The sequence below is a fragment of the Trichomycterus rosablanca genome, unplaced genomic scaffold (genome assembly GCF_030014385.1).
Source record: "Trichomycterus rosablanca isolate fTriRos1 unplaced genomic scaffold, fTriRos1.hap1 scaffold_332, whole genome shotgun sequence".
NCBI classification, from domain to species: Eukaryota; Metazoa; Chordata; class Actinopteri; order Siluriformes; family Trichomycteridae; genus Trichomycterus; species Trichomycterus rosablanca.
The window spans coordinates 1-14859 of NW_026947160.1; the positions used below are offsets into that span (position 1 = coordinate 1).

At 39.7% G+C, this 14859-nt stretch overlaps 2 protein-coding genes across 3 annotated transcripts; both read right to left on the minus strand.

Moving 5' to 3' along the window:
* Positions 1–6: 6 nt before the first annotated feature.
* On the minus strand, positions 7–3772 carry LOC134307761 (uncharacterized). Of its 2 annotated transcripts, none has more exons than XM_062990571.1 (5): positions 2482–3772; positions 1884–2145; positions 1752–1786; positions 1579–1648; positions 7–852 (listed from the first exon to the last, which is right to left on the minus strand). In XM_062990571.1, exons 2-5 carry the CDS (start codon positions 2137–2139, stop codon positions 173–175), a joined length of 1041 nt encoding a protein of 346 aa, XP_062846641.1. In that variant the 5' UTR covers positions 2140–2145; positions 2482–3772; the 3' UTR covers positions 7–172. The 2 variants fall into 2 exon arrangements, with proteins under 2 accessions (XP_062846641.1, XP_062846640.1); XM_062990570.1 differs by having other exon boundaries at positions 1752–1789.
* Positions 3773–4811: 1039 nt separating this feature from the next.
* Positions 4812–11181, minus strand: LOC134307760 (uncharacterized). Its single transcript, XM_062990568.1, has 3 exons — positions 11046–11181; positions 9993–10061; positions 4812–8966 (listed from the first exon to the last, which is right to left on the minus strand). Exon 3 carries the CDS (start codon positions 8625–8627, stop codon positions 6078–6080), a length of 2550 nt encoding a protein of 849 aa, XP_062846638.1. The 5' UTR covers positions 8628–8966; positions 9993–10061; positions 11046–11181; the 3' UTR covers positions 4812–6077.
* Positions 11182–14859: the final 3678 nt, after the last annotated feature.

The following is a 14859-nucleotide window of genomic DNA, read 5'->3' on the forward strand; positions in this document are numbered from 1 at the left end:
CCATCCGGCTCATCAAAATCATCTCCATGATTGTAACTGCTCTGCTGCTTATCTTCTGGCTCCAAACCTTCCACAACCAGACCACCGCTCTTTCTTCAAATGAGGTATCGACTTTGTCCTGTAGCTTGGACTGTAGCTGGACAACTTGCTCTTTTTGGCAAACAGAGGAACATTAAAAAAGGTTTTGAGAGGATGTTTGAGGAGGACAGTCAGTGTCGTCCATTTCCTGCTTTTCTTTTAATTCCCTGGTTCCTCCACTGCTTCTGACAGCTTGCTGAATCTGATCTGCGTTTTCTGTTGGGTGTGGAACGTCCGCTTTGAAGTCTAGGTCTGCGCTTTTGGACTCGTAATCCGTGACCTCCATGTTGTGTGTGTGACTGACATCAGTGACACCTTCACATATGAACACGTCCTCATTTGGGAACACAGTGTGAGGAAACACTCTGCTATTAAAACTTGAGCTGCATGAAGATCCGTATCCACTGCTGTTCAAATCATCTGCATTATGGTTTATGGAGTCGTCGTAATTACTGTACTGTTCAGGCTTTTTCTTGGCTGTTGAGGCCTTACTTCTGACCTTCTCAAAAAAGTGGTCAAGTGTATTTTTAGGAAATTTGGCTCCTTTAACGTCTGTAAGAAATGAACGAAGATCTTTTCTCTGTCTGATCTCGTTGATCTCTTTAGCAGTGAGACACAGACTCTTTTTCAGCTTTATGTCCTTCAGATAATCCTCCAAACCCTCCATTTCACCCTGAGCAAGCTTCTCCTTCAGGTCATTAACCAGTTTTTCACTGATTTTAGGATCAGAGACCCAGTCGTCCAGTTTGGCCATGGTGGATAAGGTCTTGAGATCTGTTTCAAAACCACACAAAGTTGTTGTTAATAAAATACACTTACATTTCCTGACTTGGTAGAGCATTTAAACAATTAATCATTAAAGATCAAATTAACAAAAATGTCAATGTGTGTGTTTACCAATTAATGTAAAACATTTACTAATAAAAAATCTTAAATGTCAGAATTGCAGCAATTTAATTCCACATCCGACTACAATCGACAGAAATCTTCAAAAGTAATAATAATAATAACAGTAATAATAATAGTAATAATAATAATGTTTTGATTATATAGCACCTTTCACAGTCTCAAGGTCACTTTACAGTAGAGGGAAAAACCAAAATACTGACTAAAAAGAAAAGTCTAGAGATTTAAAAAAGTGATATAAGAACAATCTTGGGGTGGAGAGTTTCAGGGCTTAGGAGCAACAGCACTGAAAGATCTGCCACCCTTGAGGACAGTTTAGTCAGAGGCGTAGAGAGGAACCTTCCACCGGAGGACCTTAAGGAGCGAGAGGGAGTGTAGGGGTGTAAGAGCTCTTAAACAAAAGCTGGGGCCAGACCATGGAGAGCTTTAAATGTAAGAAACAGAATTTTGAATTTGATGCATGATGTGATTGAAAGCCAGTGCAATTCTCTGATTTCAAACAGTGAAAGAGAAACTGGGAAAAAAACAGAGAAAAGACGAAAAGCAGATGAGAAGTGGCAGCAAGATGCGCACAACATACTCTGAACTCAGTACCTGGTGATGTTTGGAGATCACAATCTGTTTCATCCATGGCTTCATGGTTCTGGATTCTCTGTCTTTTTTCCTATGTGGGTTCACCAGAGAGAAAATGTGACTCTAATACAATTCTAAATGTCTATAAATCCCAGAGTTACAAACAGAACCGAAGCTTTCACCACGTTACTCACTCTCGAGTGGCTCGGTTCCGGAGTCTCTGTCTTTTCTGCTTTAAAATAAAAAGAACATGAATAACTGAGAATTCAGAAAATGTTCCATCTTTTTAATCTTCAGGATGAATCACACCGCATGAAGCTACTTACCCAGATCTTCCATCACATGAGACTCGTGTCTCTTCAGCCATTCTAATGTTAATTCATAGGCCTTACTGCTGTTCAGATGCTTATAAACTGTCCTCATCTGCTCCTCTTCTGGTTTCTGGCTACTGATCTCATTCAATGCTTCCTTAGAAATCACTTCCTTCTCAAGCAGACAATCAGCCAGACCGTTTACGCTCTTCACTCGGCCCACGATTTCACTCCTGTGGACCTTCAGGAACCGTTCGGCGGGGGACGCCATCTTCACCTGTTCAAAATCAACCACAATGTCGGTGCACTTTTTTATATTGAAGCATCTGTAATGGTTAAGTGGGTCAAACTGGTTAAGAGTAAGTCAGCATGAATCGAGCTTCAGCAACATTCACACCAAACTCCTCGCCCTGTGTCATGATGGACCTCACTCTCTCGATCTAAATAAATCTGAATCGTGAACTGGTTCTGTTCAGGCTTTTAAGAATCTCTGTACTATTCTGAGAACCGCCGGTGCTATTGGACCCGAGGATGTGTCACCAGCAGACGGGGCGCTGCACAATGCACGGCTGGAGTAAACATGAGCAAGAAGCCGAAGGAGTGCATAGATTACCTGTGAGGATTTGTGCAGCTGTTACAGATGTACAGGTAGTATGGATCAACTATTTGTGATAAGAGAACGTTCTTGTTCCTCTACAGCCTGACACGCCCTCAGATGTTGGCACGGCATGTTGAAGACAAAAAAGAGTGATTAGGTTTACAAACTAAAACACTGTTTGAAAATGGCTGTTTGTGCACAGAAATAAAGGAAAGGCCCTTCACCATACTGTTGCTATAAATATGAGAATATTTTATTTATTTGATGTTATTGATGTATAACTGATGTGCCTGTTAGAACCGTTAAAGAGTGAGAACAGCAAAAAAATCAGATTGTCCTATTTTCTATGCAAAATACTAATTCACTGGGCAAATGGCAGGAAACACCCTGGACAGGTCGCCAGTCCATCACAGAACACACACACACACACACGAGTAAATTTTGCAGCTCCAGTTGTTTTTGCGTGTGTGAGAGAAAACCCGGAGAACCTGATGGAAACCCACACTGACCCCTGCTCACCCAGCCTGCTAAGAAATCGAACCCAGGACTTTCTTGCTGTGACGCAACAGCACTACCCTTTGCGCCACTCTGCCACAAAAAATAATAATTTTGTTCATTGTTTATTACATGAATGTAACTGTTGGGTAGAAATGGCGTCAGTATAAACAAAATATGTCTTTTTCTCCACTTAGGGCTGTAATTCATGTTATTATCACAGTTCAGCAATATTCTTTTACATTAGATCAGTGCTTTTAGATCAGTGTTTCCTGTTTACATGGTTTCTTTCTAATAACACTGTGATATACAGCATCATAACTAACAAATGAATAGTTACATAAATAAATGAATCACTGAATATAAGGAGATGCACATTAATAGTCCAGAATTTTATCTTCAGGGGCAGTGATAGCTCAGTGGTTAAGGTACTGGACTAGTAATCAGAAGGTTGCCGGTTCAAGCCCCACCACTGCTAAGTTGCCACTGTTGGGCCCCTGAGCAAGACCATTAACCTCAACTGCTCAAAATCATGTTCAGGTCATAATTGTGAGTCGCTTTGGATAAAAGTGTCTGCTAAATGCCGAAAATGTAGATAAGAATCGTGTTTTTGGTGCAAGATATAAACTTTCACTTTCAGTTTAGTAACACATTTATTCATTATATTAGTTTAAGCATATTTTACACGACAGTGTTAATAAATTATTATTAACACGTAATAAATTAACAATAATAAATGTTTCATTTTGCAGCCGTAATAAAGAAAAGCATTTCTCACATCAGCAGCGTGAATATTAAACGTTCTTACCTGGCGGAGATCAGACTGTAGAGCAAAGAGGAAATGCCCTGCTCCTGATTGTGTCAGATAGAATAAAGGTAAAAAATGTCACACAGAGAGACGAACTTCAGACTCGTGTCAGGACTCGTCACGTGTGGGAGGAGAAACCAACATGGAACCTTCATTCATTTCTTTATTCAGACCTTCAACTGCTTTAGGGACAACTGTTTGAGGGACAGTGGTAGCCTAGTGGGTAGAGCTTTGGACTATCAACCGGAAGATTGGTGGTTCAAATCCAGGCTCTGCTATTCAGCCACTGTTGGGTCCTTGAGCAAGGCCCTTAACCCTGTCTGCTCCAGGGGTGCTGTATGATGGCTGACCCTGCGCTCTGACCCCAGCTCCCTGTACAACTGTATACGTATATATGACAAATAAAGTATATCTTCTTTTCATTGTCAGAGTCACAGTGGGTCAGGCACCATGCCCGGACACTGTGTGCAAGACATAAATGCGCTCTTTTAATAAAATGTGCTCCAATTCTCACAAACTCCAAAATCATGGAGGGGCACCACATACTAACGTTGGTTTTGAAAAAAAATGACCAACATGCTCATGATCAAATGTCCATATAGTTTCGACCACAGAGTATTTAATGGTATTTTTTTTCCTGTGAGTGAATTACTGTAATGCATACTTTAACCACAAAAACACACTGTTGTTTTTGGAAAGAATTACCAGTGAGGAGCAGGATTGGTGCTGTGGACTACTAACCGGGGTGCTTACACAGCATTGAAGACCCCGTCCACTTTTTATAGTCCCGTCTTCTCTCACCCAGCAGATTAGCGACTGATTTTGTCCGCTGCACCGCCTGCACTGCCGATTGTGCCTGCTAAGGGGCACCCAGACGACCGGTAACAATACTAATAATTGTGTAAACCAACGTGACATCAACAATGAAGTGATGTCAACAGTCTGTCTGTGGTACGAGAGCTACAGCTTGTCACTGTTAGAACTGATCTACCTGTTGAACATAAATGATGAAGTGTATGAACAACAAAAACTACAAACTGAATAATGAAAAACACTTTATTTTAATATAATTTGCAGACATTTTAAAATAAGTCAACTGTAATCAGGAAAATAAATCAGTAATTATACTGCAAACAACAAAAAGCATCATTTTTAATAAGCATAAAGCATTATATAACTTTGAGATCAAAGTTCGAATCTCAGCTGTGCTACTGACCGGCCAAGGTGGCTGCACAGGCACACGACTGGCTGGGTGTCTGTAAGTGGAAGGGACAGTGGTCAAGCGCTGCAGCAACACCCTCTGCTGGCCAGTCACGGTGCCTAACCCCATTCCCAAAGATATCATATTGCAGCGGCAGCTGTAAGTGACCCCACCTGACCTTTGTCCTTCCAAGTGGGTGGTGGCATTGAAGGTGATTATAACTCGTTTAATGAATACTTTCGTGTTTCATTTAGTTCTGCTTTAAGAAAATGTTTTAAAAATTCTGTACAATTAAATGTGACCGGATGGCTTCGGATCTTTGCACGTTTTCAAATCAGAGAGTACAGCTTTTTCTTTTGCTGGATGTTTTTGTACACAGCAAGAGCAGGAACAAAAACCTTTGAAATGCACCACAGATACGGGTCTATAGTGAAAGACCTGTCGATGCTCCTCTCTTCCTCTTGAGGACCTAAGACGATCGTCGATGGAATGTCACACACGTACATGTGATACTGGAGCAGAGTTTGTGTGTCGATTGAGAACTTTTTCTCATCAGTGAGGTAAATCATTTTATTTACACCAGTTTTTGGGTTCTTATAGTTCATGACATTTTCAGCCTTTAGAAACGAGTACTCGCTGTGTTCCACAACATCACTGATCAATATACAATCAAATACTTCCTTTATCTCCCCCTCACTGCCGCTGCATTGTTTCATAGCCCAGTTACGGAGCACAATGTCCCGCTCCGTCATTTTCTTCATCTTCTTCAGCTTATTTTCCTTCAGCACTTTCTTTCTGTTATTGTTTCTTTTCTTGGTCTCATTTAAAGGTGTACTTTGGTTTAAGGGTTGACCTGTAATGTCTGTAGCAAATAGTTTTGAAGAACTTTCAGCATGACCCAGTGACTACTTTATCTTGATCCTTCACTGCACCAGTCACAGAACTCACAGCTGGATCACTAAACCTACTGTAAACAGACGTGGGGTTAAAACGCTCATTTGGTTCATACACGTTCTCTTGTATGTCCATGTTTTCCTCTAGCCGTGCATCATCTCGACCCTCAGACTGGAGCTGCATGACTGATGTGTTTTGAAAACGGGATGAAAATTAAGTTTTACTGTGATTTGCTTCAAACAGACCATCAGGCTGCAGAGGCTTTAAAGAATTTTTGTAAAACTGCATATTTGGTTCACTGACCGTCTCCTGCACATCCATGCTTTCTTCTACTGGTTGTAGCTGGCACTGCTGGCCATCAAGAACATCTGGATGATTTAAGATAGCAGAACTATTTCTTTCTTTGAACTTAAGATCTTGCAGCCCCTCATTTTGCATGAGCTCATCCACTACAGCAGGTAGAGGGGTACCATAATGCTTATTCTGGCCCTGATGGCCATCAAGGACATGTGGATGATTCGGGACATCAGAAGCACTTCTTTCATTTAAGTTAGGATCTTGCAGTCCCTGGTTTTGCATTGGGCCACCTGCTACTGCAGGTAGAGAGGTACCGTAATGCTTATTCTGATCAACATCAAGAACATCTGGATGATTTGGGACATCAGAACCACTTCTTGCTTGTAACTTAAGATCTAGCAGTCCCTTGTTTTGCATCAGGAAATCTGCTAATGCAGGTAGGGAGGTACAGTGACGCATATTCTGATCATAATCATGATTGTCTGGAAGATTCGGGACATCAAAATTATTTCTTTCTTTGAACTGAAGACCCTGCAGCCCCTCAGTTTGCATTAGCTCATCCACTACTGCAGGTAGAGAGGTACCGTCATGCTCATTCTGTTCACCATCAAGAACATCTGGATGATTTGGGACATCAGAACCATTTCTTTGTTTGATCTTAAGATCTTGCAGCCCCTCGTTTTGCATTGGCTTATCCACTACTGCAGGTAAAGAGGTCCCATAACACTGATCAACATCAAGAACATCTGGATGCTTTATGACATCAGAAGCACTTCTTTCTTTACACTGAAATTCTTGCAGCCCCTCATTTTCCATTGGCTCGTCCACTACTGCATGTTGAGAGGTAGCGTAATTCTCATTCTGATCACCATCAAGAACATCTGGATGCTTTAGGACATCTGAACCATTTCTTTCTTTGAACTGAAGATCTTGTAGCCCCTTGATTTGCAATAGGTTGTCTGCTACAGCAGGTAGAGAGGTACCATAACACTTACTCTGGCCCTGATAGATATTAAGAACATCTGGATTATTTGGGACACCAGAAGCACTTCTTCCTTTGAACTGAATATCTTTTTGTTCCTTGTTTTGCATTGGCTTATCCACTACAGCAGGTAGAGGGGTACCGTAATGCTTATTCTGATTATCAACAAGAACATCTGGATGATTTAAGATATCAACCTTTCTTTCTTTAAACTGAAGATCTTGCAGCCCCTCGTTTTTTATTGGGTCATCTGCTACAGCAGGTAGAGAGGTACAATAATTCTCATTCTGGTCCTGATGACTGTCAAGAACATCTGGATGCTTTATGACATCAGAACCATTTCTTTCTTTACACTGAAGTTTTTGCAGCCCCTTGTTTTGCATTGGCTCGTCCACTACTGCATGTGGAGAGGTATCGTAATGCTCATTCTGATCACCATCAAGAACATCTGGATGCTTTATGACATCAGAACCTCTTCTCTCTTTGAACTGAAGATCTTGCAGTCCCTCGTTTTGCATCAGGTTGTTTGCTACAGCAGGTAGAGGGGTACCGTAATGCTCATTCTGTTCACCATCAAGAACATATGGATGCTTTGGGACATCAGAACCATTTCTTTCTTTGATCTTAAGATCCTGCAGCCCCTCATTTTCCATTGGCTCGTCCACTACTGCATGTGGAGAGGTAGCGTAATTCTCATTCTGATCACCATCAAGAACATCTGGATGCTTTAGGACATCTGAACCATTTCTTTCTTTGAACTGAAGATCTTGCAGTCCCCCGTTTTGCATCAGGTCACCTGCTGCTGCAGGATGAGAGGTAACATAATGCTCATTCTGGTCCTGAAGGATATCAAAAACATCTGGATGATTTAGGACATCAGAACCACATCTTTCCTTACACTGGAGTTCTAGCAGCCCCTCATTTTGCATCGGCTTATCCACTACTGCATGTAGAGAGGTACCGTAACACTTATTCTGATCACCATGAAGAACATATGGATGCTTTGGGACATCAGAACCACTTCTTGCTTTGATCTTAAGATCTTGCAGCCCCTTGTTTTTCATTGGCTCGTCCACTACTGCATGTAGAGAGGTACCAAAACACTTATTCTGATGACCATCATAAAAATTTTTCTCAGATCTCGGAACATCTGATATTTGAGGTGTATTCTTAAACTGTACCTCCTGCAGGTCCTCTGTTGGTAGAAGTTTATCTTTCTCCTGGACCACTGTTGGTTCACATGTCTGTAATGATCGAGAACCAAGCTCCTCTGCTGGCGATACACAGCCCAGATCAGCGTTTTTGGACTCACTGTCGCTAGTTTTCTTCTCACTACATGGAACGCCAGTGACTATTGGGTGACTGATGGTATGAAGGCTTGTCACAACCTGTAACTGATCATTAGTTTGTGACAGTGAGCGGTCAGTCAAGCTAAATGACGATCCATATCTACTGCTGCCTGACTCTTCTGCATTTATCTGCATGAACTCTTAATCATCATCATTTTCTACCAACATCGATACTTTTGCAGCTGTAACGTGGTCTTTGTCCTTTTCAAAAAACAACCCTAACATCGATTTAGGAAATGTAGCTTTTTCTCTGTTCGAGAAACAACTTTAGTTCTTTTTTACGACTGATCTCGTTAATCTCTTTAGCAGTGAGACACAGACTCTTTTTCAGCTTCTTATCCTTCAGAGAATCTTTCAAAGCCTCAATTTCACCCTGTTTGAGCTTCTTCTCCAGGTCATCAATCAGTTTCTGGCTGTTTTCAGGATCAGAGACCCAGTCTTCCAGTTTGGCCATGGTGGATAAGGTCTTGAGATCTGTTGAAATGTAGATAATGTAGTTGTTTACACAGTGTATCAGATTTTCATTTGTACACTGGCTACTGCAGTTGAAGGTCAAAGCTTTGCAAACACTGGTAGGGAACACATTATCGTAAAAAGGAATTTGTGTCCTTACTGGTTTATTTTATTTTTGCATATTTGCAACTTTTAGTTTTTTTGCACCTCTTAAAAAAGTGTAATATAAGACAAGGGGCAGATAATTTGTCACAGCACACATATCATGACAGTACTACACTTTAAATAATTTTCTGCAATGGTTTCTTTTCTTTGACCGAATTATTGAAACCCAAACCCTGAATTTGATGCGTATAACACATTCCAATAAAAGTTACAGAATGTTGAAGTGGAGAAGGGTTTTGGGACTTAACAAAGATACAAGTTACCATCAAGGCATCTTTTCTTTGGAAGTTCGTAGTTATTTAAGCACGGTGATACCAGGCCTCATTCTGCCTGCACTACAACAGTGCGGCTTCCTAGACACAGAGTGTGTGTGTGCTTGACCAGCCTGCCTGCAGTCCAGATCCACAAGAAACACTGCAACAATCAGTGTCCTCAGTTCCAGACGCATTAAAAAGTCTCATTAATAAAAATGCTGATGGGACTTGGTAGGGAACACACCCCCGTCCTGACTTTTTTGGAGTTACAGCATCAAATTCTAAACGTGTTTCTATTTACAAACTAGAATGAGGTTGATCAGTGAAACATTAAGAATCTTTTCTTTGTACTTTTATCAGTTAAATAAAGATTTAAGGGAAGTAACACATCACACATTCTTCTTTTTACTGTCATGTATTAAACGTGACCCGTCTGTGTTGCTCAATTACAGATTAATAAATGATTGCCGTAGTTTTGAATTTTTTTATTGTCGTCCTGGTCAGGGTCGCGGATGGTCTGGTTTCACCAGGAAAGACTGGGTGCAAGGCAGGAATACCCTGGATGGGATGACGACATTAAAGCATTAATAGATTTTAGTGGGTTAGTAAGAATTTAGTTTTTACTTACTTGGAGAATTATTGAGACGGTTATCTGGTTCATCCACGCCGTCCTCTGTTTGACTCCTAAACCTCTTCCCTGTGTAAACATATAAGGAAAAATAACACACACACAGAAAAATCACAAATACCTTCAAATCATCAAGCAAGACCTTAATATACCTAAAAATGACTAAATGTATAAAGGTATTTTAATGATTTACTTTAAGTGTTTCAGCCAAATCAGTTATATGAAATAAATAATGTCTGGAAAAGAGTAGGGCTGGGTATCGCCACTAATTTCCTGGATCGATTCGATTCGATTCGATTCACAAGGTCCCGATTCGATTCGATTTCGATTCAACACATTTAGGCATATTTGAGTTACATTAACAGGTTTTGTTTAAATATGTACAGATGTTCAGAGAACGAATGTGCTAATTGTACAAAGAACATAATATTTTCATTATTAAAAATATTTGTGTATTTTGTTTACATAAATAATTACTCCAAAACAGAAAACAGTAACATTCATTTTTTATTATTATTTTATATGTCTGACACGCTACAACATTGTAAATGTAATGTAAACATACACCTGGCTGTTGAACAGCTTATGCCAAGTTTACACGACACGACACTCTGATTAACACCTGGTCGCTGTAATGTTCACACTACACGACTGATCGGCGATGGGGGTTTTTACACTACACCATCTATCACCAGGGGGAATCACAGGTGAGCTTCTCTGCTCTCCAAAACTACGTTCTGTCACGAAAACACACGTGAGAAGTGATGAAAGGTTTAATGATACCACGTCCAAACATGCACATCAACAAGTAGCGAGAGATGAAAGTTTGTGCGCCGATGAAATAAATGAATCTGAGTGGATTTGGCAACACGAGCAGCATGGCTTGTTCTATAGTGAGTTGGAGGTTAATAAATATTTTGTTTTGTAGAGAACGATCAGGTCAGAAATACTGTAAAACTCGCGTGTGCTGATGTATTCTGATAGAAACTATATTCCGCTCCTGAACCACCTGTTTACAACCTCGCCCCTGTGTTTCCCCTCGCTGTTTCTCACATTGATTGAGAGCCGAGTTTTGATCGCAGAGCGAACACCGAGTTCCTCCCGAATCCAGCACCGACCCGTCACCGAGCGAAAATCAGGGCTAGAATCATGTAGTGTGAACCAGGCATAACTTGAGCTTCTGCCATGCTGAACTGATGTGCAGATCAGATCTCGTTGCGCAAAAAAAAGACCGCTACCAGTCTGTGGGTCATTTATTACTGGGCCGCACAGAAAGAAAAAATAATTAGAGACGCTACAATAGCAATGAAAACACTGCGCCAATTTTCAACACACTTCAGGCGCTATTGCCTCCTATCACCACTAGGTGGGAGCTGCGTCTTGTTGCATTGAAAAAAGCTGATTTTCCATTATTGTGAGTTAGTTATTACACAGTTACATAGTTATTTTATTTTAAATCCTCCCACCCTGCCAGTCCGTGACATTATGTCTTAAATAAAACCGGTCCATGGTGCAAAAAAGATTGGGGACCTCAGCCCTATAGGTCAGAGTTTTACTGTGACTTACTCTCTGGTTCGGCATTGTCAACCTCATTTCTGTTAGAAATGTTAATAAATCAACCAACAAACCAATGATCATGATCAATTCTGTCATTTCTTACAGCCAGCAGTTAATATTCGGCTCCTTTAGTGAATAAGTTCTCTACAGAACTTGTTATCAAGCTACACCAGTAAAATGCTTAACTTTGCACCCCTGGGATCAGATGAATCCCCCCCCCATCTCCAAACCGGCAGGTGTAGCAACAATTCATAACAAGTATGTTCTTTTTTGTCTAATAATTATTAGTTTTAAAGCTAAAAGTGACCAAATTCTTTTGATGTTACTGTTTTACTGCCATGTTTGTTATGTTGGGCTGGTTTTTGATTCAGTAAAGCATGAAAACTTATTGACCTCACACTCAGTGATGTGTTATTCTGAAGGATCACTATATATGCCCATTGGTTACTGGTTACCATCAACTAATGACCATTAGGACTTGGTAAGGGGAAGAGGTATTTATCTAAAACACAGTCGTCAGCTGGAACAAAATCACAGAAGCAATTAATTCTATTAGTTCTATTATTATGATTTAAAAACAAAACTCAAAAGTCAGGCTTACCCAGTTCTTTCATTAAATCAGACTCGTTCTCTTTTAGCCAATCATAAACACACTGATAGGCTTTCTCGCTGTTCAGGTGCTCGTATAATTCTCTCATTTGTTTCTGGCTGGTTGTCTGTCTTTTGATGTTAGAATACATTTCAGCTTTAATAATGCCCTTCCCACGCAGAACATCAGCCAGACCTAATGGATTTCTTGTCCTTTTGATAAGTTCCGCCTGGTGTTTCTTCAGAAAATGCTTTGCACCGAGTTCTGCCATGGCGCCTGTACAGCAAACAAACAGTGTGTTAGAACAAACAACCCTACAGAGAGCTGCTGGTGACCTTATCAATATGCATAATTCATGCCCACGCTCTGTTAACATGTGGGATGAGAGCCTAATGCACGGCCATGACTAACATTTGTGAACGATATTATTAAAGTGTGAAGTTAAAGCTCTTAAGGGAAGCTAAATCTCGTGCTCTAGGGCCAGAGAGAGCATGAGTTCACTACCAGTCTGAAATAATACCCACATTCTTCCCTGTGTCCCTGCCAGCAGTAATGCCCAGTCACACCGAGCTGTCCCACAGTGGCTGGCATTTGTTTGGCACCCAGTTTTTTTTTTTTACAGTGTGCATGCACATATAATACATTAGTGACATAAAGTAAAATAATACATGTCACTATTTGTAATAATTAGATATAAACAGCTTTAAAATAAATGTGCAGATGAGAGTTTCCTGTAGAAGACATGTCCAAAACACAGATATCAAACTTAAACGTTTTAAAACCCAAACTTTAACCACCAAACACTAAATTATCTGTATGTAGCTGACAATAAATTAACCAACATCAAAAAATACGGTACCCCAAGAGCTGTAATAATCACAATATATATTAGGGGAACACCCCAATTCTCAAATGTGAGGGACATATACTGACATAAAAATGACAAATAAACCTGTTGAACTTTCTAGCATTAGTCGTTGATTTGGCAGAAATGTTTAGAACATCAGGGACCCCCAGTAGAGTTGGTCCCCCCAATACTCAATTCATGGCTACTGGACTCTTGGGCTACTGGACTCTTAGGTCTTGGGTTTAAGAGGATTGCTACACTGACACTGAGATGCTCACTCTGACTCTATGATCCCATGAAGAAAAGAGGATTTCATGCACAACTTTAGATTTTTCTCAGTGCAGCCATTTTTATTCCCCACTAGGTGGAACTAAGAACATACAAAATGAACCACTACACTGCATTCAATACAGCAGGGTTTTTCAAACTTTTTTCTGGTGACCCACATCTTGTCCATGATGTTTTAACGCGACCCAGGCAACATAAAAATATATATTTCTATAAATGTATACTAAAACACAAAACAAACAAAATTCACTTACTCAATGAGAAGGATGGGCCTGTTTGCTATGTATGATCTGGTCCCATTGTGGTTCACAAGAAGAGAGGGCAACACACATATAAGCACGTTTCCTTTCAGTGCTAACGGCAGTTGGCCTATTTATTTTCAGCTCTTATATATATATAAGATATATATATATATATATATATATATATAAGATATATATATATATATATATATATATATATATATATATATATATATATATATATATATATATATATATATATTTTTTTTTTTTTTTTTTTTTTTTTTTTTTTTTTTTTTTTTTTTTTTGTAAAATATCTAATAATATTAATGGAAAACTGGTCATGTTTAAACTATTTACTGGCTCTATCCTAGATCTGTCCTATTATTACTTAATACACCTGTCAGCCAATCAAAAACAAGGACCTTTTATAATCTTGTATTAAATAGCAGCAAGTATTTCGTAATAAGTGACCTGTATTACATTTAATTAACATAAAAACGCTAACAAATTTGCATCCAAACACAAATAATTACACCATTATAAACACATGATCACCTGACAACAAAGTGTCTCCTATTTCAGCATCTGGACGTATTTTTTAAAATCGCCCCTCAGAATGATGGAGAGGTTAAAAAAGGACTTAATCCTGATTATCTTTAATCTGGCTGGACTCGGGTTCGACCTGCTGCGCTGTAAACACTGTCCTGCTCCAAGTCTCTTCTAGAAAAGAGCAAAGATAAAAGAGCAACCATTGTGATCAGATCCAACAGAGGTGAATCATTACAAACTTACCGACATTCACTGATTATTTTATTATAAGCTTTACTCACCGAACAGATGAGATTTAAGAGAAAAGTTTATATCAGAATTATGAAAGTAGTGTTGAGGGTTACGGCTGAGTCCTTAAGTGAAGTTTTGGTTTTACAAAACAAGCATTAAGGTCAAGAATTAAATCAGTGATCTTATAATGACAGAATAAAGCGGCGCTCGGTTGGCACAGTGGTACATTTGTCCTTTACTGTTGAGATCTGGGGATCCAGGGTTTGGATGGTCAAAACAGCACTAGGAGGTGCACTTGTAAGTGCTGGTTCCAAGCCCAGACAGAAACAGGAGGGTTGTATCAGAATAAAAGCTGTGCCAAGCTATGTAAAGACCAGATACAGATGCTGTGTTGACCCCTAATATACCGGAGCAGCCAAAAGAATTATGACAGAATAAGTAAACAATCAAAAATCATTTTTAAATGTATTTTATTTATTTTTATCTATCCAAAACTCAGTTTTTCTGAGCTGCTCAGTCTGAATAAACTGTTTAGAATAACTCTTATTTATTTAAATAGTT